This window comes from Pteropus alecto, unplaced genomic scaffold, assembly GCF_000325575.1.
Source record: "Pteropus alecto unplaced genomic scaffold, ASM32557v1 scaffold281, whole genome shotgun sequence".
In the NCBI taxonomy this organism is placed as follows: domain Eukaryota; kingdom Metazoa; phylum Chordata; class Mammalia; order Chiroptera; family Pteropodidae; genus Pteropus; species Pteropus alecto.
Window position 1 is genome coordinate 432,762 of NW_006431909.1, and position 22,078 is coordinate 454,839.

Below are 22,078 nucleotides of genomic sequence, written 5' to 3' on the forward strand. Positions count from 1 at the left end.
GAGAGAGAGAGAGAGAGAGAAAGAGATTTATTATAATAAACTGGCTCACATAATTACAGAGGCTGAGAAATCACACAATCAGCTGCCCACCCACATTGCTGAAGGCAATCTGCTTTACTCAGTCTACTGATTGAAATGCTAATTTCGTCCAGGAACACACTTTCAGATACACTCAGAAATAATGTTTAGCAAAATATCTGGGCATCCCACATCCCAGTCATGTCGACGCACAACATTAACCATCACTTAGTTCCCACCCCTATTCCCAGGCACCCTTGCTGCCAGGCTCTTACACAGGCTGTGCCTCTGCAGGAACATCCTTTCTACCCTTTTTACTTTGGAGTCAGTCATGTTAGCAAGGAAGCCTTCCTTAACCTCCCCTGTCCCAGACTAGAGAAGGTTGCCCTGTTATATGCCCCCAATACTCCTGGAACTTCTTTCCCAAGATACAACAAATTACAACCTGTAGTGTCCAATAATGTTTGTCTTCTGGACTGGATTAGGGGCCTTATGATAAGGGGCAGGGCTATGTTAGGATCTGGTGTGTCCCTAGCATCACCTAGCCCAGAGCCAGGCATGGAACACATGGTCAAGAACTTTTAGCTATCATTGTCTTCATCATCATCAACATCATCATCGCATCATCCTTTGGGGGATTATTTATACAACTCAGACTTCCTCATCAGAACGAAAATTCTCGGGGTGTGCTTTCATGGTTTACAGCAAACCTTCCTCATCCTTCCACATCATGGCTCAGATGGCTCCCCTCCATAAGGCTCTCGTCGATAATTCCCTCCTGCCTCTTTGCCCCCAGCTAAATTATCAAGTACCTTCTCTGGCATCTCATGGCCTTCTGGGCCCTCCCAGCCTGATCACTGATATCTGAGTGTTCACTTTATAATGATTCTGTATACTGTGTAATCTATATTTTTTCATTCTGTAGATGTGGTGTATTTCACAAAGATGTTTAAAATATCTGGTAATGCTTACTCATTGTAGAAAATATATAAAATAGAGCAAAATATATTTTAAAAGGAAAAATATGCCACTGAGAGACAACCTCTATTTAATTATATTTCCCTTCTGCCTTTTTTTCTGGGAATATTTTTATGTATTTCTTACCATATCATAGATGTAAATTTGCACCCTTCCCATTTTTCAACAACTTGTATTACCATCAGCTCAACAGAGGGGACTCTGAGGATCTAGAAGTGGGCAAAGCCACAAAGTGGAAGGAGCCTGGGTTTCTGCTAGACTCTGTGGAGCAGAGTAACCCCACTGATTTACATTGGACTATAGTGTGAATAAAAAAACAGACTTACTAAGCCACTGAGTTTTAGAGGTTCTTCAGCTAACGGCAGCTAGCATTATTTACTTTAATACCCACCATGAAGAAAAGACTTTGTGGTAGACTGATAACAAAAATAGCCTAATTTTCCAACCCTCCCTGTATCCTTGCCCTGTACAATCCGACTTTTCAGCTTCTCACAGCAAAGGATGGAGTCTACTTCCCAGCCCTTTGAAGCTTGAAGCTTGACTGGCCTTGTCATTAACCAATACAGTGAGGTGGAAGTACAGTGTAATATTTCCTAGCCTAGGACTCAAAGGCCTTATGTCTCTTCTCTCGTTCTCTCTCTCTTTCCTCTTCCCTCCCATTGGCTATTGGTATTTCTTCTATGAAAATTTTTTTTGTATTCTATGCTCATTTTTATTTACTGGCTTTTTATGTTAATTTCACATTACTTTATTAATATATTTGTTATTAAGGGTGTTAACCAATTTTTTTAAAATCATTTTTGTTGCAAATATACTTCTATAATTGGTATTCCATTTTGGCAATGACTTTTCTGGGCATATAAAATATTCTGCTTTTTGTATAGCCAAAGTCATCTATATAGAAGTGGGGGGTTTGTTTCCCCACTACATTAAAGTTCAGAAAGTCTTTTCCCATAGAGGTCATTCAATATTTGCTGGTGAAATCTTTAGCTTTTCATGGTGTAATTCCCCCTGCACACACACATCACTCTAATCCAAATAGAATTTATTTTGGTATATCATGTAAGATGAGGTTCTAAATTGATATTTTCCTCCAAATAGATGAGAGATCAATTCAATTGGTATGACACAAGTTTCTAGTACATTATAAATTCTTATACTCTCTGGTCTGGCTAACTATTCTGTTACATTATTCAGTAGATAGTTCTTACACTAAAACCATACTTTAAATTATGTAAGCTCCATGGAAACAGGAATTTTTCTGCTTTGGTCACAGCTGTAGCCATAGTACCTAGAAAGGTGCTTGGCACACAGCAGGATCTCAATATCTGTTGAAGGAGTGAATAAATGGGTAAATGAATACAATATGCTAGGCCCTGTGCTGGCATTATGATTGTTTATATTGTGAAAAACATACAGTCCCTCTTCTGCAAAGCTCACAGGTAGCCAGAAAACATTTCCTTAGTCCTGTATCAGTCACAAGAATAGATCAGAGGAGAATGTGTAGAATATGGAGAAAAAAAGGACCCAAGTTAGTGCCTTAAAGCAGGGGTCCCCGACCGCCGGGGCCAAGGGACCGCTATGGGTCTGTGGCCAGATAGGAACTGAGATGCACAGCAGGAGGTGAGCAATGAGCCAGTGAGTGAAGCTTCATTTGTATTTGCAGCAGCTCCCCAGCACTAGCATCACTGCCTCAGCTCCATCTCAGATGATCAAGCATTAGATTCTCATAGGAGCACCAGTCCCTGTTGCCTAAAAGGTTGGGGACCACTGCCTTAAAGAATGTTCTATATAGCAAGGTGGGACTGTTTTTAAAACTTGACCACCAAGGCTTTGACATTCCTTACATTCCTGTTGAATCTGGGTGGGTTTGTGATCACTTTGATCAACAGCAGCAGAAGTGATATGGGACTTCCAAGTCTGGGTCAGAAAAGGCCATGCAGCTTTTTCCTGTTGCACTTAGAACACTTGCTTGGGATAAAACCAGCTATCACATAAAAAGTCCAACTACCTTGAGATTGCCGTGCTGGGAAGGCCATGTGGAGGTGCTCTAGTTAAAGTTTTCACTGAGCTCTCAGCCAATAGCCAGCCAAGCTGCAGAGTCACTTTAGACAGTTAGCCTTGTCAAGCCTTGAGATGACTCCAGCACCAGCCAACTTCTGACTAGGAGATCAGGTTTAGGTACTATTTAATACAGCGATAGATAATTGGAATACAGGTGCATTAGCTATCTATTGCTGCTAACAAATTAAAAACAAAATTTAACAGCTTGAAACAATACTTATTATCTCACATTTGCTATGGGTCAGGAATTCAGGAAAAGCATAATTGGGTGGTTCTGGCTGAGGATCTCTCATGAGGATGCAGTCAGGTTTTTGGCCAGCATGCAGTCATCTCATGGCTTGACTAGGGTTGGGGTATCAGCTTCCAAACTGGCTCATTCACAGGGCTATTGGCAGGAGGCCTCAGTTCTTTGCTGACTCTTGGCAGGACTCGGTTTCTCACCATGTGACCTCTCTATAGGGCTGTTTCAGTGTCATCACGATATGGCTCTTCTCAGAGCAAGGGACCCAAGAGACATAGTAAGGATAAAAATTCAGTGCCTTTTATGACCTGGTTTTAGAAGTCAGACGTCATTACTTCTGCCACATTCTATTGGTTAGAAGCAAGGCAGGCAGTAAGACCAATGCACACTCGAGGAGAGGTGGCAAAATTTGTAGGCATATTTTAAAACCACCACAACAGGTTTACAAATTGAACCCCTAACTCTAATCCTAAAGCAGTCAGACATGTAATGTAAATCAGTGAGCAGGGCCTGGCGCAGAACAACAGGGCATGGTGGGAACCCTGGTGCCCTGGGGAACCCATGCTATGCTGCTCCAGGCTGTATTTAGTAGACCCACACTTGTTCTGCGCCCTCCCCTTTCTGCCTGCATCCTAGGTCCAGTTCCCAGTCTCTCCCTTCATCTACATTCACCTGGGGTTCAGCTGACGGGAAACTGAGGAGAGTGGACAGAGGCTAGGGTAATTCTCCCTTTTTCCCTTTGGTTGTGGCTCCTCCACAGCTTGTTTCTCCTAACCAGACAATCCCACTGTTTCCAGCTTCTACCAGGTAACTCCTCCTACCTTTGTTCCTCCAGCCTAGAGTGGCAGCAGCTTCCCACTGCTGCTAATTTCCCATTGCTCTTCCATTCCCTTTTTGGCCCCTCAGCTCCTCCATCTACCGCATAACCATCTCCACGTGTTAATGTCCCTCTGTTTAATATATGAGTGGTTCCCGCATCCGTTAGCCCTGACAGGTATTAACAGATCCAGCCCACTGGACCCAAATAGACAAGTAGGTTCTGTGTTGTCAAATGTAATATGGCAGAAGCCAGAAATCAAGATTGCCATGGGGAATATTTGGATATTTCAAATATTGGGGACACCTGGGAGTCCTTGAGACCTTTCAGGGGGTCTTTGAGGTTAAAACTATTTTCATAATAATACTAAGACTTCTTTCCCTTTTCCGCTCTCATTCTTTCACAAGTATGCAGAGGAATTTTCCAGAGGCTACATGATAATATTCAGCAGTTTGCATGCAGACGCAGGTATGAGAATCCAACTATCTTCTCTTAAGCTAGACATCACAAAGATTTTCAAAATGTAAAACGATGCCACTCTTGTCACTATTTTTTTCAAAACAGCTATTCTTTATTTTAAAAAGTTAATGTAAACATGTAATGGTTTATTTTTTATTTTTAATTTCTAACGTGGTAAATATCTACAGATATAACTCTCATAAACAAAAGCTCTTTGAGGTCCTCAATAATTTTTAAGAGTGTAAAGAGTTTCTGAGATACAAAAGTTTGAGAACCACTAGTCCAAATGTCAGCTGTCATTTGCAGGACCAGAAGCTGAGGTGAAGAACTGCCTCTTGAGTTTAGCAATAAAAAGATAGTTTTTGTGGAGAAGAGGGAGTGGGATGGAGCGAGGATGTGTAGATAACTCTTTCCTCAAGTTTGGCTGTGATTCAATAATGAGTGGATCAGGATGACAAGGAGAATCTAACACTGGATTTTAAATTAACATTACAAAAAGAGAGAGAAACAGATGGTAGGTATGTGCCTCCTGATAGAAGAACTTAATCCTACACGTATATTTACCCTAAAACTGAACCGGCTTTTGGATCTACCAGTTTGTAGAACATAAAGGGATAGAAGAGCATATTAAAGGACACCAAGAGGTGCAATCAACCAAATCAGACAGGGAAATCCCACAGAGAGACTGAGAGAGGGGGCTAACTGTGGCAGAATTAAAGACTTAGAGAGGTTATCAACCAAATACAGTGCATGAATATTCTTTGGATTCTGATCTGGACAAGGCAACAGTAAAGACATTTATGAAACAACTGGAGACCTCTGAATTCTGACCATATAGAAGATTAAATAATTATTGCAATTTTTGTGAGGTGTGATGGAGACCCCTTATCTTTTAGAGACACATATAGAAACATCTGGATGCCTAAGATTTGCTTTAAAATAATGGGGAAGAAGGGGAAGAGAAGGGCCAGAAAATGTGAACACGATTGGCCATATGTTGACAATTACTGAGGCTGGGTGATAGGAACTTGGGAGATCCTTATACTACTCTAATTTTAAACTTCCTTAATACGTTAAAAAAAAAAAAAAAAAGATAAGTTTAACTGTGAAGGAGTGAAAAAAGAGAGAGAAAGAGACATTTTTTTCCTTTAAGATGGGAGCTCCTTGACCCGGCTTGAGAGCTGACCAGGAGCCCGGGAGAGTGACTGGTTGAGATGCAAGAAAGCGGGAGAGAGAGCAGGCAGGCTAGCAGACTCACGGCCCAGAGAGGTCATCTCGGTTCTTCTTCTGAGGCCAGAAAGTCAGCTCTGGCGCCCCCGCCACGACGTCGGATTAAACTGGCAGAATCAACCGGCCGCCTGCGCCTGCGCAGCACCGCCCTCCGCATGGTAGCCAAATCCTGACGCCCAATTTCCCGCGCCTCAGGGAGGGAGGCAAGACCACCACTTCCAGACTTGAGCCAGGTGAGACTGAGGGTGTCGCATGGTTTTCTGGAAAACTCAGTTCCCGTGTTAAGCTGGAGCTACTGCCCAATGCAAGACAATGCGCCGCGCTGCTGCCCCCACGTGGCGGCTGAGCAGTTATTCCCCGCGTCTGGGACCAATGAAGTCGCAGAGACTTGGGAGCCTAGGGTCCTCCAGGTAAACTATGGAAATCCCTATCGGAGAGGGTGACCCCAGACTTGGGCCAGGAAAGGTGAGATGGGAGAAAAAACAGTCAAGAAATTGGGGGTAGAGCCCATTGTGAGGATTAAATGAAAGCCAGCATTGTAACTGTTGACGTATTTACCTATGTGCCTGGCTCTGGATTTAAGCGCTTTACATTTATTAATCCATTTAGTGCTCACAACAATCGTATGGGGTAAGTACTATTATTGGCCTTATAGGAATGAAGCTGAAACCCAGAGAGAAGGAATATTTTCTTGTTCGGTCCCCAGCCGGTGAGTGAGAGAGCCAGGATCTGACCGAGGCTGTCCAGTTTCAGAGTCTGTGCTCTTCTTCACTAAAATTACACCACCTCTTAACCTACTGAATTATCCCCAGTTTGTAATCGGTTCATGAATCAACTCAAGTAAGCCATTGGCATGTTTGAGTTAGTGATCTAGCCCAGCTCCAGCACAAAGGTTGTATACAGCCTGTTTGTGTTTAGCACAAAGATCAAGTTTCTGATCAGCATGAATCACAGGAGGGATTCAGACCTACAAAGCCTTGTCCCCTTTTGTTCATGTGACTCCTATTCAAATGTTTCCCATAACCATCCCTTCCCTCGTACCAGCACCACCTAGCAGGTACAGAGGTTTTGTCCTCCCTCCCCCACTTCCAGCAACCTTATTCATAATGAAATAGCACAGCCAAAAATGTGAAAGAGGCAACATTTGGTAATTATGTTTGCCTTCAACTCCTAAGCAAGAACTGTGTCCAGTTCATGAGTGTGTTCCCAGCATCAGGCCTGACATATGATAGGGGCTCAAAAGATGTGCAGAGTTAGACATCACTGTCTTCCGTTGGCACTAACCTGAGGATTAGGGGGAGGGTCATGGATGATGCAGGTTAGACAATGGCAGTTGCTGTGGGGCAGGAAGATTTAATGGGTCTGGTGGAAAGAAGTCCCACAGCCTCTTCCTGCTGCTTCTCCTGAGGTTATGGATCTGGTGACAGGTAGAGGGTGGTCAATGCTGGGGCCACCAAAACCCATGGTCCTTTTTCACAGCAGTGGTTGGAAGGGAGCTGCTCAGCACAGGAGTATGTTCCAAAGCCCACTTTGCAACTAGGGTGGCTGCGTGACCGACAAGTTCTCACCAATATAATATGAGCAGATACAACATGAGCAGAAGTGGAATGTGTAGAACAGGTTATTAAAGAATATGGTGAACTCTCCCCACACTGTCTCCTCCTATTTACTAACTGGAAGCAGATAATTTTGAGCACATGGAAACGATGGAGCCACAAGATGGAGTCTGGTTGTATGAATCACCATATGGAGGTTGCTGACAATCAGCCAAAACCCCTGCACTGGACTGTAGGGGAAGGAGTATTTGTTATAGTAGCTGGTATTACCGTAACACACTGACTACTGTCCCTTTCCTTTCTGGGCTCCCTGATACCATTAAAGCTCAAGTACCAGGTCATTCTGTAAAGTGAGTCTCTAGCCCCAAACTGTGGTTAACTTTCACATAGCAGGTGAAATTACCAGCATGATCCCTTCCATTGTCAACAGTCTGTTTCCCCATTTTCTTATGGGAACAGCTTTTTCCATGTTGACAGCTAGAAGGCATTAAAGCACACCCCAGAAGTTTGTGTTTAGATCTCCTACGGCAATTTGGCAGATTCTCATCGACAGTGACTCTGTGACCCTTACTTGGAGCTCAAAGGTATGATTTTGGTGATCATCTTCCTGCACTATCCTTTGGCTTCCTAAAATACAGGTGCACTGAGGCCATACCCTAAAGTGAGTCTTAACTGTTATCAATGCTGATCCATTAGATGAGCTAATTCTTCTGGGTGCTGAATTCTGGTTGGTAGGTGCTGTGGGAAGTTTGGTACACCCCCTCTAATGCTCCTCATTTTGACAGCTCCCTGACTTGGAAGGGGCTTCAGTCTTGGGGTCCTCTTCTAAAGTAACCAGTTTTGTTTTGTTTTTGTAGATTGTCAACTCATTGATTTGTGTGTGTGTAGGTTTATGTCTATTTCTGGTGGGTGTCTGATGTGAATCTGAGTGTATCCTGTGTGTATGTGTGGCTCCCCACTGTGAAAGAATCTGTGTGGATCAACTGTGTTTCTACATGTGACCTCTCATGTATGTTTGTGTCTCCAGTGTTTAACTACTTCTAAAGACTTTAGATTTCTTTCTTCTTCCAAATAGTTGACCCTTAAACAACATGGGGGTTAGGGGTGCCAACCTCCTACGCAGTCAAAAATCCACATATAACTTTTGACTCCTTAAAACTCTAATAGCCTATAGTTGACCAAAAGACTTACCAATAACATAAACATTCAGTTAACACATAGATTTTGTATATTATATATTGCATTCTTATAACAAGCTAGAGAGAAGAAAATGTTACAAAAATCATAAGGAAGAGAAAATACATTTACACTATTTATTGAAAAAAATCCACATATAAGTTGACCCACACAGGTCAAACCCCTGTTGTTCAAGGGTCAACTGTATTAAATGAAAAGATAAGGTCCCCCACCCACAGAGACTGTGGTAGAACTACTTGCTGACCCCCAATATCTCTTCTCTCTAGTTTCTCTAGTACAAGAACTTCTGATATTTCTCTAGGAACATGGCTGCCCAGAATGAAAACTACATCTGCCAGACTCCCTTGCAATTACAAGTGGCCATGAGACAAAATTCTGGCTAATGAAACAGGAACAAGTTTTGAGTTGTATGTATGTAGTCCTTAAAGACAAGGGATAACCCCTCCTCTTGTGCCTGGAGCACGAAGTGGGAATCACAAGGTGATGGGAGCGCAACGAGATACATGGAGATGAAGACTGGCCTCTGACATGGAGGGGTCACCTCATTAGCTCTTGGTGATGAGATGAGACTGTACATGGAAATAAACTTCCATCTGTGAAACCCACTATTATTTTGGGCCTATTTGTCATAGCAGCAGAATATTATATTAACTAATAAAGGACAAAGAAGAGTCTCATGGGCCTCCAACTACCAGCTAACGGATAAAGCCTCACCCTGCCCAACTTCTACTTTGCCCAGCCCCTTATTTCACCCTCACCTACCCAGCAGCCCTCAGCCCCTCCTATAATCACTGAGTCCTCCAAATGCTTCCCAGGTCTGGCAAATTTAATACACAAGTCTCAAAAGTCAATGGCAAGAACAAAGTGAATAAAATAAAAATGAGTTCAGGGAAAGGGGGCTACGGGCACACACAGGGAGGGGCAATAAACGGGCAAGTTAGCTGGAGCAGAAGGATGTCCTTTCTTGGGCGTCACATCTCATCCAACCCGTAGTCCTCCTCAGGGAAGTCCCCCACTGTCACAACTGATGGCTTGACGAAGGCACCATACTTGGCCTGGCATTCGAAGTAGCGTTTCCCATTCACACTGCAGGGCATCATGGGGAAGGCAGTGGTTAGAGGGCCCCAAAGTGGTTCCCTCCCCAGAAGCCAGGATGGACAGGCTCACCCAGCAGTACATGCATACACTTACACATATATGCACACACATGCAAGCACAAACACAGTTACAGATACACACACAAAAACATCAGTGGGAATACTTATTACCTGCCATCGTTTTTCCCTAGTGGCTCATCATAGCGGACACCAATCCAGTAGCCAGGCTTGAAATCTGTGAGTCCTGCGCAGGGGAAAAATCCCAATGAAACTTCTGGACGAGGCTCAACCCAGATCTGTGCCTACCAACTGAGTGCAAAGCCTGTCCTGGCAAAAACCACTCCTTACTACCACCCAGAACCACTGCTATCTCCTGCCCAGACTAATATGACAGCCCCTTCACTGCTCCTACCCCTGACTCCCTATTCACTCAACACCCCCAGCTAAAGGGATCTTTGTAAAAATCAAAGGGAAATAGCACCAATGCCTTGACCCAAATTCCTCAAAGGCTGCCCATCACACTCAGCATAAAATCCACACTGCTTATGGTCAAATGATTTCTGACAAGGGTACCAAGACAATTAGATGAGAAAAGAATAATCTTTTCAACAAAGGATGCTGGGACAACTATCCACATGCAAGAAAATGAAGCTGGACTCCTACCTCACACTATACACACAAATTAACAAAAAATGGGTCATCAAAGACCTAAATGTATAATGTAAAACTATAAAACTTAGAAGAAAATCAGATGGAAATCTTTGCAACCTTGTATTAGGTGTTGGTTTCTTAGCTGTAATATTAAGAGAACAAGGAGCAAAAGAAAAGATAAATTGAACTTCATAAAAATTAAAAACTTTAGTGCTTCAAAGGACACAGTCAAGAAAGTAAAATGACAACCAATCCACAGAATGAGAGAAAACATTTGCAAGTCATATATTTGATAAGAGAACTGTATCTAGACTATATTAAGAACTCTTATACCTTGTTATGGGCTGAATTGTGTCCCCCAAAATTCACACGTTGAAGCCCTAACCCTCAGTACTTCAGAATATGACTACATTTGGAGGTGTGGCCTTTAAAAAGGTGATTAAGTTAAAACATAGCCATTAAGGTGGGATCTAATCAATCTGACGGGTGTCCCTATGAGAAGAAATTTGGACAAAGAGGCACGAGGATGGGCCTGCACAGAGGAAAGACCATGCGAGGACACAGCAAGGAGGGGGCTTTCTACAAGCCAGGGAGAGAGGCCTTGATTTCGGACTTCCAGCCTCCAAAAACTGTGAAAAAGAACTTTCTGTTGTTTAAGCCATCCAGTGACATTCTGTTATGGCAGCCCTAGCAAACTAATACACAAGATGCTGACTTCCTTTCTCAACAACAAAAAGACAAACAACCCAATTAAAAAATGGGCAAAGGATCTGAATAGACATTTCACTAAAGAAGATATGCAAATGGCCATCAAGTACATGAAAAGATGCCCAACATCACTGGCCATCAAATACATGCAAATCAAAACCATAATGCTGTGCCACTTCACACCCATTAGAATAACTCATCAAAAAGACAAATAATAGCAAGTGTTGGAGAGGATGTGGAGAAATTAGAACCCTCATACATTCTGGTGGGAATGTAAAATGGTGAAGCTGCTGTGGGGAACAGTGTGGGTGTTCCCCAGAAGGTTAAACACAGAGTTACCACGTGACCCAGCAATTGCACTCCTAAGTATTGCAAAAGGAAAATACATATCCACACAAAAACATTCAAGAATGTTCATAGCGACACCATTCATAATAGCCAAGAATGGAGAAGACCCAAATGGGCATCAACTGATGAATGAATAAATAAAACGTGGTCTACCCATACAATGTGATATTATTTGACAATAAAAAGAAATGAAGTACTGACACATGCTACGACATAGATGAATCTTGAAAACATTATGCTAAGGGAAAGGAGCCAGTCACAAAAGACCACATATTGTAGGATTTCGTTTACATGAAACATCCAGAAGTGACAAATCTACAGAGACAGAACACAGGTTAGTGGCTGCCTAGGACTGGGGGAGCTAGGGTTTTGGAAATGTGGAATGGCCGCTAATGGATATGGGGTTTCTTTTGGGGATGATGAAAATGTTCTAAAATTGACTGTGGTGTTGGTTACACAAATTCTGTGAACATACTAAAAACCAATGAATGAATAATGTACACTTTAAGAGGGTGAGTTTTATGATATATGAATTATATCTCAATAAAGCTGTTTTTAAAAAAACACCTATACTCCTTTCTACTATCTTCCAAGCCACACATGGTCCAGCCTTGCCCATGCCCCCGACCTCACTTCTCCTCTCACTCACTCCCCTCAGCCATGCTGACTTCCTTTCTCTGCCTCACACAGGCCAAGCTTGTTCCTGCTTACAGCCTTTGCCCTCTCTACTCCCTCTGGCTAGAACACTCATCTCCTGTTTACCTGGCTCACTTCTCCATTTCCTTCAGCTAGTCTTACCCTCCAGGAATCCCTCCTGGATTATTCTCGAGGACAGGTCTGGTACTTCCTCTCAGCTCATACAGCTTCCTAAACTTCCTTCATCCCTGTCCTGATCAGTTTGGCCTGTGCTTTCCCCATCAGGGCCCTAATAATTCTGCCTGTTTCCTCCATCTTGGCTCTGACCACTGTGCTCCATGCTTTTGCCTTAGAACTGATCACCACTTCCTCTATCACAACGTAGATCATTCTGCCTCTGCCTTCCAATTATCTGCCATGAACACTCTAAGCTGTCACTGTCAGCTTCTGTGTCTGTCACTCCTACTAAACTGGGATCTCCTTGACGGCTGAGTCCCCAGCATTGCCCACCTCAGGGCAGAGCATAAGGCCTCAGTAGGCCACATACCTACATACATGACGGTGCCCCGGCGAGGGGACTGCCCAGGTGCCTGCACCTCACAGCGGCTGCCCACGGAGATGGCATCAGCCTGGGCCTTCTCCTCTGTGAGACGCTGGGTGGTCTCAGCCTCTCGCTGTGCCCGCTCCTCTTCATTGTATCGGCCTAGCTTGCTGCGCTTCAGGAAGGAGCGAACTGAGTCTGTGGGTGGAGTGGGGGGTGGGGGTCAGATATGGTCTCCCAGGTGGAGCCTCTGGCCTAATGAGATACCCTTCCAGCTACATCCATAGAGAAACTCTTCTGTTCTAGGTGTCATAGTGCTATCACCTAAGCACCCCAAGTCTCCCGCCATGACCCTAGCCTTTCCTTGGAATTCCTGGGGCCTCCCCACAATCCAGAAGCTAAAGAGAAGATGCATGCTTTCAGCCTTTCACATCACTCCATCATCTCACATTCCTTCGGTATCATGTTCACCACCATTTGGCCCCTGAATCCCTCATCTTCTCCACATGCCTGCACTGATCACCGCACTGCTCTGTCCACTCCACATATTCTGCCATGCTCTGTCCCCAACCCTGTCTACACCACGATGCCCCCATATGACCATCACCATTCTCCCCACACATGACCCCTCACACTCCAGACCTCCCTCTCATGTTCCCTCCACTCTCCCGAGCACCCGTCTGCCTGCCTACATCCCCTCACACCTCCCAGCCCCCATTCGCACCCCATTCCTCTTCCACTCCAAATGCTCTCCCGCGCCTCTATCTGTCCCCACACCAACCTCACCCCACCCCCTCCATGTCCCCTGCCTATCAGCCCCCTACTTCCCATACCACCAATTTCCCCTCAATGTCCCTGCCTATCCTATCTGGCCCCCACCACCTCTGCCACCTACACATACTCCCTCTGGTCCCCCAACACACCCTTCATCACCATGTATCCCATACCTTGCCTCTGGTCATAGGCTTCTTGTGAGATCTTGTATTTCTCCACCTTGGACACATCCTCATACTCCCCAAGGCGGGCGCCGCTATGGTCAATGACCTGTAGTGAGGGGAGGGAGGTCGCTGGGACTCAGCGTGCTGGTGGTACAGCTGTGCACTGGAGCATCCCACAGACTAAAGTCTCTCCTGTCCAGAAAAAAACTACATTCTACCCTCACCTTTACCTCAGCCTTCTCTCATCTCCTGAGCCCAATAGAAAGGATGAGAGCAGGTGTCTACGCTGGCCATCTCCCTTTCCTCACCTCTAAACCCTGGAGGCTGGATCTGCCCAGATGATCCCCACATGCTGGCATCAACATCTCTGATGGCCTCCAAGTCATGGAATCAAAGGGCGGAGCTTGGGTCTTGCTCATGAGCCCTCTGGGCAGCACATCTGTCCTCTCTGGGCCTCTGGGATCCTCCTAAGCTGGACCCAACCTCCAGACCCTGGAGCATTTCTTCCTGTACCACCCTCCATATTCATTCATTTATGGCTTGCTGAGCTCTTCCAAGGCTCCCAGCTGGGCCCTGTGCTGGATGCTAGGGACGTGGTGCAAAAATAGATAAGAAGTGCTCATTCTGTTGGGAGACTGACCATAAACAAATGCATAGGCACATGTATTAAATACCAGAAGACAATAAGGTTCAATGTAGGAAAATACCAAAAAGAGGCTTAAGGAGCCTTGGAAGGTAGTCAGGAAAGGCTTCCGAAAGGAGAGGATGCCTGAGCCAAGGCCTGAAGGATGAGAAGGAACAATAGGCACAAAGTCTTGAATGCAGAATTGTCCTTAGCCCTTTTGAGGAACAGCAGGGAGGCCAGCGTGGCTGGAGTGGAGTGAGCCACGGGGAGAGTGGGAGACACAACAGATCACTGTAGACTTTGTTTTTACCTAGAATAAGGTGCAGCCGGGGAGGCTCTAAGCCAGAAGGGCCCTGACCTGATTCGGGGATTCAAAGGCTCCCTCCGGCTATGTGTGGGGAGCAGACTGTGTGTGAGGCAGTGGGAGCAGGAGACCAGGGAGGAGGTAGCTATGATGTCCAGGAGGGAGATGGAGGCTGGGCCAGGATGGGGCAGTGGAGGGGGAGAAGAGTTTAGATTCTGGGTAGATTTTGTAGGTGGAGCCCACGGGGTGGAGTCCAGACAGACTAGATATGGGTATGAGAGAAAAAGAAGGGTCAGGAAACACTTTGAGGTGTTTGGCATGAACCACTGGGCTAACACAGCAAAAGCTCTTATCTCTAATCAGGTATCACTAAGAATTTCTACTTTTGATTCTAGGGACTTTTTTAAGTTTGAGGTTATTTTAAACAATAACTATAGGTGATATTTATTAAAAAATTTAGAAAAAAAAAAGTTCCCCAGAGACTCCACCTCTGGGAAACCTTCCTTGAATGGCCTCAGAAGTCAGAGGTCTGTCTATACCTGAATCCATATGTGAAAACCTCCTGTTTAAGGCTGTCACCACCCACACCTGGCTCGCCAGCATCCCTAGACTGACGCTGCCCAGATAAGCCCAGTGTCAGTGCTGTGGGCCCAGCAGTCCTGACCCACTCCTACCCTACCACATTATCTTGACTATGATACCAGTCTCCTCCCTGGTCTCCCTACTCCTTCTATCCTCCACGGTCTGCTCCTCACACATAGAGGGAGCCTGTGAACTCGAGTCAGACCAGGCCCCTCCTGACTCAGAATCCTCCCTTGATTCCCACCTCCCTCTGTCATTGGAGTAGCCACTCTTCAGTCCCTTGCACCTTCCGTGCCCCCTCCCACCTCAGAGTGTTTACACATGCTGTACCCTCCTACTGGAGCATTCTTTTCCCTTCTTCAGTTAATTCTTATTCTTCAAGTCTCTGCTCAGGCAGCATCTCGAACAGGAAGTCCTCTCGGACCTCACTGATGGATTGTGTCCCTCAGTATAGGATCTCCCAGCTCCTTGATCTCCTCCTGCATGGCCTTCACCTCATCAGTCCTTCACATTTGTTCTCGTGAAGGTTTAGCTAACATCTCACACACTGGGCAGAGTTAAACAGAGACCTTCTCGCATTTGGTTCACAGTTATACCCCTGGCGTAACATGGATGCTCAATGAACAATTACTGAATAAATGAAAGAGATAAAAAAGAACCAGTTCTCTGGGCACACTGATTTCTTGAGTCATGCAGACTGAAATAAAAATTCTAGCTATAGTTCATGCTCAGGAAAGTAAATTCCAACCTAAGCTAAGTTTTCTCTTCTGCAAAATAGGATTAATTACACCATCTTCCAAGTCTTATTTTATGGGTTTAACTCATCATCCAACAAAGATTCACTAAGCCTCTTCTTTGTGTCAGGTGCTGGGGGAAATGCACAGTATGTCAGAAGATGATAGAGCTAAGGACAAAAATCAAGTAAAGTGTAAAAAGGAGGTTTAAATTTTAAATTTTACACTGACGTCAATGAAGTCTTCATATTCGGAAGTAGACATTTAAGTAAAGACTGGAAGGAAGGAGTGAGTCACGTGGGCATAGAAAAGAGAACGGTTCAAGCACATGCAAAGGCTCTAAGGTGCAGCTCACCTGGGATGCTGAGATGTCTGAGGAGTATGGTGGGGAGTGGGGTTAGGGGGATGAGGACAGGGAAGATAATGGGAGCTAATGTATGCAGAGTCCTCTGTGTTCTGGCTTTTCCCAACACGTCTCATTGCTCACCCTAACCCACCTTACACTCTAAGTCCTGTACATTCTGCTTCCTCCAGCTGGCATGCCCCTCCCACCTCTTTGCCTAAGTTGCCCTTTCTTCATCCTTCAGGTCTCAGCTCAGGCATTCCTTCCTTCAGAAAGCCCCTCTGATACTCCTAGATAAAGTCAGGCAGCTCTTCTTGGTGTCTCCAGTCCCTTGGGCTTTCCCCAGCACAGACCACTCTGGCTGTCATTGTCTGGTGATGGGTCTGTCTCGCTCCATGCTGAATTAGGGGCTCCATGAGGGCCTATCTTGGTTATCACACAGGGCAAAGTATGCCAAACATTTGTTGAATAAATGAATGGAAGGGAGGTAGGGAGGTCTCACGTGGATGCGGCAGCCATCATCTACGGGGTATGAGCCCAGCAGTGCATCCTCCTGATCCAGCTTGCTGTAGAACTTGTCGTCAGCTCCATACAGCTCCAGTTCCATGCAAGAAGCAGGGCTGCCCACCACAAGCTCTAGTTTACACTAAGAAGAGTAGGGAGGGAATGGGGAGACATTGGAGACAGAAAGTTGTCAAGGGCCCCGCCCCTACTCTTAGGCTCCTCCCCTTGTATCACCCCATCCTTGCACCTCCAAGAGACCCACCATTTAGGACCCCCACCTGGTTTTCCCTGGCCTCGATCCTTTTGCTCTGACCACCGCCCTCTGGAACTTCTGATTTTCCCTGGAACCTCTCCACCCGTCCCGCTAAGGTCCCGTCTCCAATCTCTGCAACCTCGGTTCATTTCTGGCCCCTCCCAGCGATCGGGAAGCCCCTCCATTTCTCTTTTGCCCCGCCCCTCAGGACCCCGCCCCCACGGCCACACCTTGAACTCAGCTATCGTGAGGCTGCGACTGTACCGCTTCTCGGAACGAAAGCTGTTGAGAGAGCTACTGATGAAAACGGTCACTGTGGGCGCCGATAACCCTGTCACCTCCATCTCGCCGCGCCCTGCCGGGTCCCGCAGCCGGGTCTGCCGCCTCACACCCGCTCCGCAGCCGCTGCGGCCGCTTCTGGGAAATCAGTCCCTCCCCCTGCTCCCGACCTGGCCAATCCGCGCTCTCGCGCTAGGATGGCCCACCAATCGCCGCTGTCTCCTCACCACCTGGACGCTCTCCCGCATTCTTGAGGTAGGTCCAGCCAATCCTGAGAGGCCTGCCGTGGTGCACAGTTCTTCCAATAGCGGCCCGGGAAACGGCCCTGGCGGGCGAAGGCTGAAGCCGAGAGGAAGGACTGGCAGGAGTTACCCTAGCCGCGGAGGGTAAACTCGCGCATGTGCACTGGCTTTCGGCCAGCAAAAAGCAATGGCGTGTTCATTTATGCTCCATGCTTTGTGGGTTACGTGACGTGCCGTGTTTTTGGCTCTCGTACCGTACTATTCTATAAACTTGGGAAGTGAGGCCCACGGGTTGGAAGCAGTTACTGTAGGATATGAAAAGACTGAAGCAAATAATCAGATTTCAGCGCTGACAGCCGAGCACAAAGCCGCCAGCACCCAGTACGTGTGCGCAGCTCCGCCCCCTCTTTAGGCGAAGCAACTAGACCTGACCCTTCCTGCGACCTGTCGCGAGGCGGAGCAAGCGCGGAAGGCTTGAAGGGCTGTGAGGCGCTATGGAACCGGACGGGACCTACGAGCCAGGCTTCGTGGGTATTCGATTCTGCCAGGAATGGTGAGGCCGGGCGACAGGTGTGGAAGGGGAGCAAGTAATGGCTCCAGGGCTGACCTCTGACCTCCCCTGCCCCACAGTAACAACATGCTTTACCCCAAGGAGGACAAGGAGAACCGCATTCTGCTCTATGCGGTAAGCGCGAGCCCGCGGGTGTCCGGGTTTTCCCCACGGGTCCCCCGATTCCCATCGTGGCCCGCCGTACTCCACGTGAGCCCTACTCCCTGTTTTGCCCCGACTAGTCTTGGTCTCGCCTTCTGACTACCCCCGGAGTGATTCTCGATACACCCCATTATCCCAACCTCGAGACTCCATCCCTTAGTCATCTCCTCTGGGGAGAACTCTGCCCTCCCTTCCAGTCCCATCAGGGATCTCTCTGTGACCCCCTTCCCGCCACACTGGCCCTCCCGTAGTGCCGGAATTGTGATTACCAGCAGGAAGCCGACAACAGCTGCATCTACGTCAACAAAATCACTCACGAAGTGGAGTGAGTATCAGAGCTGGAGCTTGGGGACGGGGTTGTTGGTTTGCGAGCCCATGCCAGAGCATAATTAATTATTCACCCTGTGCTCCCTCAGCGAACTAACCCAGATAATCGCAGACGTGTCCCAGGACCCCACGTTGCCGCGAACTGAGGACCACCCGTGCCAAAAGTGAGCGCTTAGCTGGTATTCGGGAGGGAGAGTGGCTCGTCCTCGACGCCGCTGACTGGGGAGGTGTGGCAGGCTCTGAGAGGCTGACCGTCCCCTCAGGTGCGGCCACAAGGAGGCGGTGTTCTTCCAGTCGCACAGTGCCCGGGCAGAGGTGAGTGGCATTAGGAAGGCTTTCTGCATAGCCTGGGCTTAGTCCTTTCCAGGGACGGGGATACCAATACTGAGGGGAGCCTGCCCTGCCTGGCGTCCTGAGCTAAACCCTTACCAATGGAGAAGGCCCCCTTGTCTCCTTTTTTGGGGCGAAGCTCTTCTGGATGGAGGCTCCATGTTGTGCTTCCCTGGATCCAGACCCTTCCTAACCCTGCATCCTTTCTGCCAGGATGCCATGCGCTTGTACTACGTGTGCACAGCACCACACTGTGGCCACCGCTGGACCGAGTGAACCATCCTCCCCCACATGTAATAAATGTTCTGTGCGTGTTTGACCAGTGTTTATTTGCCTCTCATGGGTTGAACGAGGGGTACACAGTCTCAAGCAGCACGGTGCAGAGCACGATGCTGTGCGTAGATGTCGGGCCTCGAGCTGGTGAAACCGCAGTCCTCGCACACATGCAGCTTCTCACGGCGCTCACGATAAGCATAGCTGGTCAGCTGCCCGTGCACCTTGGCAAGATGTGCTTCAAGCGAACAGCGCTGCGTAAATGCTTTACCGCAAGCTCCGCAGCGGAATGGGCGGATCCCTGCAAGGATGGGCGGAGGGAGGGGGAGAAGACAGGGCAATGGCCTCCAAACCAAAGCCAACCCACCTTGCCCTCTGAGCATTTCCCCATTCCTACTCCAAGTTTCTGCAGACCTCTCGGCTACCTCCCACCATCTGCCCCTGCCCAGCACAAACATGGGCTAGACACCTCTGTCCTCGTCTTCCTCACCGGGATGTTCCTTCCCCTGGGGCGGGGAGAGGGAGACTCTCCCTTGCACCCTTCAATCGGGACCTAAATCCTGTAACCAGTACCTGTCCTCACTCTGCACCCCTCAGCAGGCCCCTACCACTGCTCACCGGTGTGAGTCCTCATGTGGCGTTTGAGGTCGAAGGCATCGTGAAATCCCTTGCCACAACAGCGGCACATGTGGCGGCGTGCTGGGGTGTGGCACTTGAGGTGCCTTGTCAGCATGCGCTGTAATGGGAAGGCCTTGGGGCAGAGTGGGCAGCCAAGTGTCCCAGGGCCCCTGGGAGTGGTGACCAAAGTGCGCTGTGTGGGCTGTGGGAGGGACATGGGAGTTAGACACACACACATAATAGAGCAAATGAAGTACCTAAAACTTGCAACCGAGGAGGTCTGGGAAGGCCGGAGACTATATGTGTGCGTAAGTACCACCTCCCAAAACCTTCCCTGACCATCCCTGATTGCCCTTACCTTGCTTTAATTTCTCCATAGTACATACCATCTTCCAACATAATGTATATTTTTCTAATGTTATTATCTATACGTGCAGCCCCCACCAGATTATAAACCTTGGGAAATAATTTTTTGTCTTACTCCTGCTAAATAACCCTTTACCTAGAACAGTTCCTGGCTCTCAATAAATACTGAAATAATCTTGAACATTCCCATTCGGCTAGTGCTGTCCTTCCAGTGCATGCACAGCTGAATATCCTTTCTGATAGGGATGCCCCATCTTGCTCCTGTCACCTTGGTCTGATCCTCTGACATAAAGCAAATTACCATCTACTTGTTGACTTGAACCCTCTTCTGCCCCCGTGAGAGGGAGATCCCTGGGGGCAGGGGCTGTGGCTGCCCACCCTGGGGAAATAGTGCTTGTGATGAGGTCTAACAGCTGACTACTAAGAAAGGAAACGCGGTGGAAAGGTCCTGAGGCTGAAGGGACATGTGCAATGGGCTCGAGGAATATAGAACAGTTGGGTTCTGTTGCTGAGAGCTGGCAAGGGGGGAACTGAGCAGGGTCCTATGCGTCAGCTGCAGACTCACCACTGCCAAAGAGTCCCCGAGGCCAGAAGACTGGTGTGCCGGTGGCCCTCCCAGGTTGCTGCAGTTAGGAGAGAAGCCAGATGCTGATGCTTTGTGTCTCCCTTGTCCCTCACCTCCAGGCCTAGTGAGGGGCCCGTCTGGGACATAGGCGTCTCCCCGGAGCTGGTCAGGCAGGTGACCCCAGTTGGGTGGTTGCGGACGCCTACTCCTGACCAGGAAGGCACGGGGCATCACCTCCGGGAATGGTGAGATGATACCACACACACACCCAGGCTGCCTCCTCCACCTGTTGTCAGACCTCAGCCCCAGGATGACTATCCCAGGTGGGAAGGGAGGGGGCAGCTGTGAAGGAGACTTATTCTTTCCATGCAAATTTCATGACAGGCCCTGGGAACAGACTTAGCTGGTTCCAGTTACCTCTGTCTTGGGGTCTACCATTACCCTTTCTAAGCCAGGTTCCCGAGGGCTCTTTCCAGCTTCCAGGGGCAGACAGGTGCTGGGATCCATAAACAAGGGCAAGACGACCCTAGGCAGCTCTTGGGTATAAGGAGAGGAAACATCCCATGGGGGCTGAGTTTTTTTCCATAGTACCAGTGAGGCCAAGGACCTGAAAGTCTGTTTGCCAGGCAAATCAGTCACCACCGGACATTCAACAGCCCGCTTGGTTATTCAAATCACAGCAGCTGTCTGAGAAAGCAAGGGAGAGGGTGACTATGATTGCTTGCTCCAGAGGATGGGGGGACAGCGGGGTCAAATACATGAGGACAAAGTGAAGACCCAGGCTGTGCATCTTCAAGCAGGAAGCTCCACCTCTCTAATTCTCAGATGCCCAGAGCTGATATTCAGCCAGAAGCACACTGTCCAGGTGTAGCAGGCATTAAAATACTGGTTTGTTAGTAGTCCAGCTCCTAATGATTGTCTGGCACAACTGTCTCTGACTTTTCTACATTCCAGAAACATAGCTGGGGGCTCCCAGGACCCTACCTCAGCTCTGGCTAGGGTGTGTTCTAGATTGGCCATTGACCTCTTAAACAGGGGTTAAGGATTTTGAACATTTCTCATGCAGTTACTTTCTCTCATTTATTCATCCAACAGTTTTCTTGAGCTCCAACTATAGGCCAGGCCTACCTTAGCACAGAAAACAAACACATACCTTAGTCCATGGGGGAGATACACCAGTGACCACCAAGAATGACCCAGGCATGACGGGGGGAGAAGCACAGGTAGTGTGATCCAATCTATGATGGGGGAAAACCCTGGGGGGGTCTTTGGGTGCAGAAGGAAGCTCCTGGTCTAGCCTAAGGGTTCAGGGATGACTTTCTGGGTGTGAGCCCTGAAGCGAAGAAGTTTAGGGTGAAAAGGGAGGATGTTCCATGCAGAGAGAACAGTCTATGCAAACGCTTGGTGGTGAAAGAAGCAATATGTATTCATATATTCACATTCCCTGAGAGTCAACCCTACTAATTAATTTGAGGAAGCAAGGGAGGCAGTTCTTAGGGTCTGCTAGCCCAGAGCTTTGCCACTTTATCTCTTCAGGACCTG

General features: G+C 47.6%; 3 protein-coding genes across 4 annotated transcripts; 1 reads left to right on the top strand and 2 right to left on the bottom strand.

The window, feature by feature from the left end:
• Positions 1–8,662: 8,662 nt before the first annotated feature.
• On the bottom strand, positions 8,663–17,256 carry TBCB (tubulin folding cofactor B). Of its 2 annotated transcripts, none has more exons than XM_006905944.3 (6): positions 17,055–17,256; positions 16,570–16,713; positions 13,489–13,585; positions 12,548–12,739; positions 9,829–9,901; positions 8,663–9,646 (listed from the first exon to the last, which is right to left on the bottom strand). In XM_006905944.3, the coding sequence occupies exons 1-6, from the start codon at positions 17,166–17,168 to the stop codon at positions 9,532–9,534; spliced, it is 735 nt and encodes a 244-aa protein (XP_006906006.1). In that variant the 5' UTR covers positions 17,169–17,256; the 3' UTR covers positions 8,663–9,531. The 2 variants fall into 2 exon arrangements, with proteins under 2 accessions (XP_006906006.1, XP_024896330.1); XM_025040562.1 differs by lacking the exon at positions 17,055–17,256 and adding an exon at positions 16,850–16,973.
• A 219-nt stretch (positions 17,257–17,475) lies between these two features.
• Positions 17,476–19,033, top strand: POLR2I (RNA polymerase II subunit I). The gene is made up of 6 exons (XM_006905946.3): positions 17,476–17,898; positions 17,976–18,030; positions 18,309–18,382; positions 18,474–18,548; positions 18,648–18,699; positions 18,928–19,033. Exons 1-6 carry the CDS (start codon positions 17,840–17,842, stop codon positions 18,988–18,990), a joined length of 378 nt encoding a protein of 125 aa, XP_006906008.1. The 5' UTR covers positions 17,476–17,839; the 3' UTR covers positions 18,991–19,033.
• A 10-nt stretch (positions 19,034–19,043) lies between these two features.
• OVOL3 (ovo like zinc finger 3) lies at positions 19,044–22,038 on the bottom strand. The gene is made up of 3 exons (XM_006905947.2): positions 20,537–22,038; positions 19,606–19,807; positions 19,044–19,288 (listed from the first exon to the last, which is right to left on the bottom strand). The coding sequence occupies exons 1-3, from the start codon at positions 20,765–20,767 to the stop codon at positions 19,080–19,082; spliced, it is 642 nt and encodes a 213-aa protein (XP_006906009.1). The 5' UTR covers positions 20,768–22,038; the 3' UTR covers positions 19,044–19,079.
• Between the last annotated feature and the right edge of the window lie 40 nt (positions 22,039–22,078).

What these genes read in the sequence shown, in the direction of transcription:
- TBCB (XM_006905944.3), bottom strand. Translation starts at nt 17,168, where the DNA reads ATGGAGGTGACAGGGTTATCGGCGCCCACAGTGACCGTTTTCATCAGT. An exon ending in ATGATGGCTGCCGCATCCAC is followed by an intron (nt 13,586 to 16,569) that starts GTGAGACCTCCC and finishes CCCTCACTACAG; the next exon opens with GTCATTGACCATAGCGGCGC. An exon ending in AGCCTATGACCAGAGGCAAG is followed by an intron (nt 12,740 to 13,488) that starts GTATGGGATACA and finishes CTCCACCCACAG; the next exon opens with ACTCAGTTCGCTCCTTCCTG.
- POLR2I (XM_006905946.3), top strand. Translation starts at nt 17,840, where the DNA reads ATGGAACCGGACGGGACCTACGAGCCAGGCTTCGTGGGTATTCGATTC. An exon ending in ATTCGATTCTGCCAGGAATG is followed by an intron (nt 17,899 to 17,975) that starts GTGAGGCCGGGC and finishes CCTGCCCCACAG; the next exon opens with TAACAACATGCTTTACCCCA. An exon ending in CGCACAGTGCCCGGGCAGAG is followed by an intron (nt 18,700 to 18,927) that starts GTGAGTGGCATT and finishes CCTTTCTGCCAG; the next exon opens with GATGCCATGCGCTTGTACTA.
- OVOL3 (XM_006905947.2), bottom strand. Translation starts at nt 20,767, where the DNA reads ATGCCCCGTGCCTTCCTGGTCAGGAGTAGGCGTCCGCAACCACCCAAC. An exon ending in TCGGGGACTCTTTGGCAGTG is followed by an intron (nt 19,808 to 20,536) that starts GTGAGTCTGCAG and finishes TCCCTCCCACAG; the next exon opens with CCCACACAGCGCACTTTGGT. An exon ending in CCACATGAGGACTCACACCG is followed by an intron (nt 19,289 to 19,605) that starts GTGAGCAGTGGT and finishes CCATCCTTGCAG; the next exon opens with GGATCCGCCCATTCCGCTGC.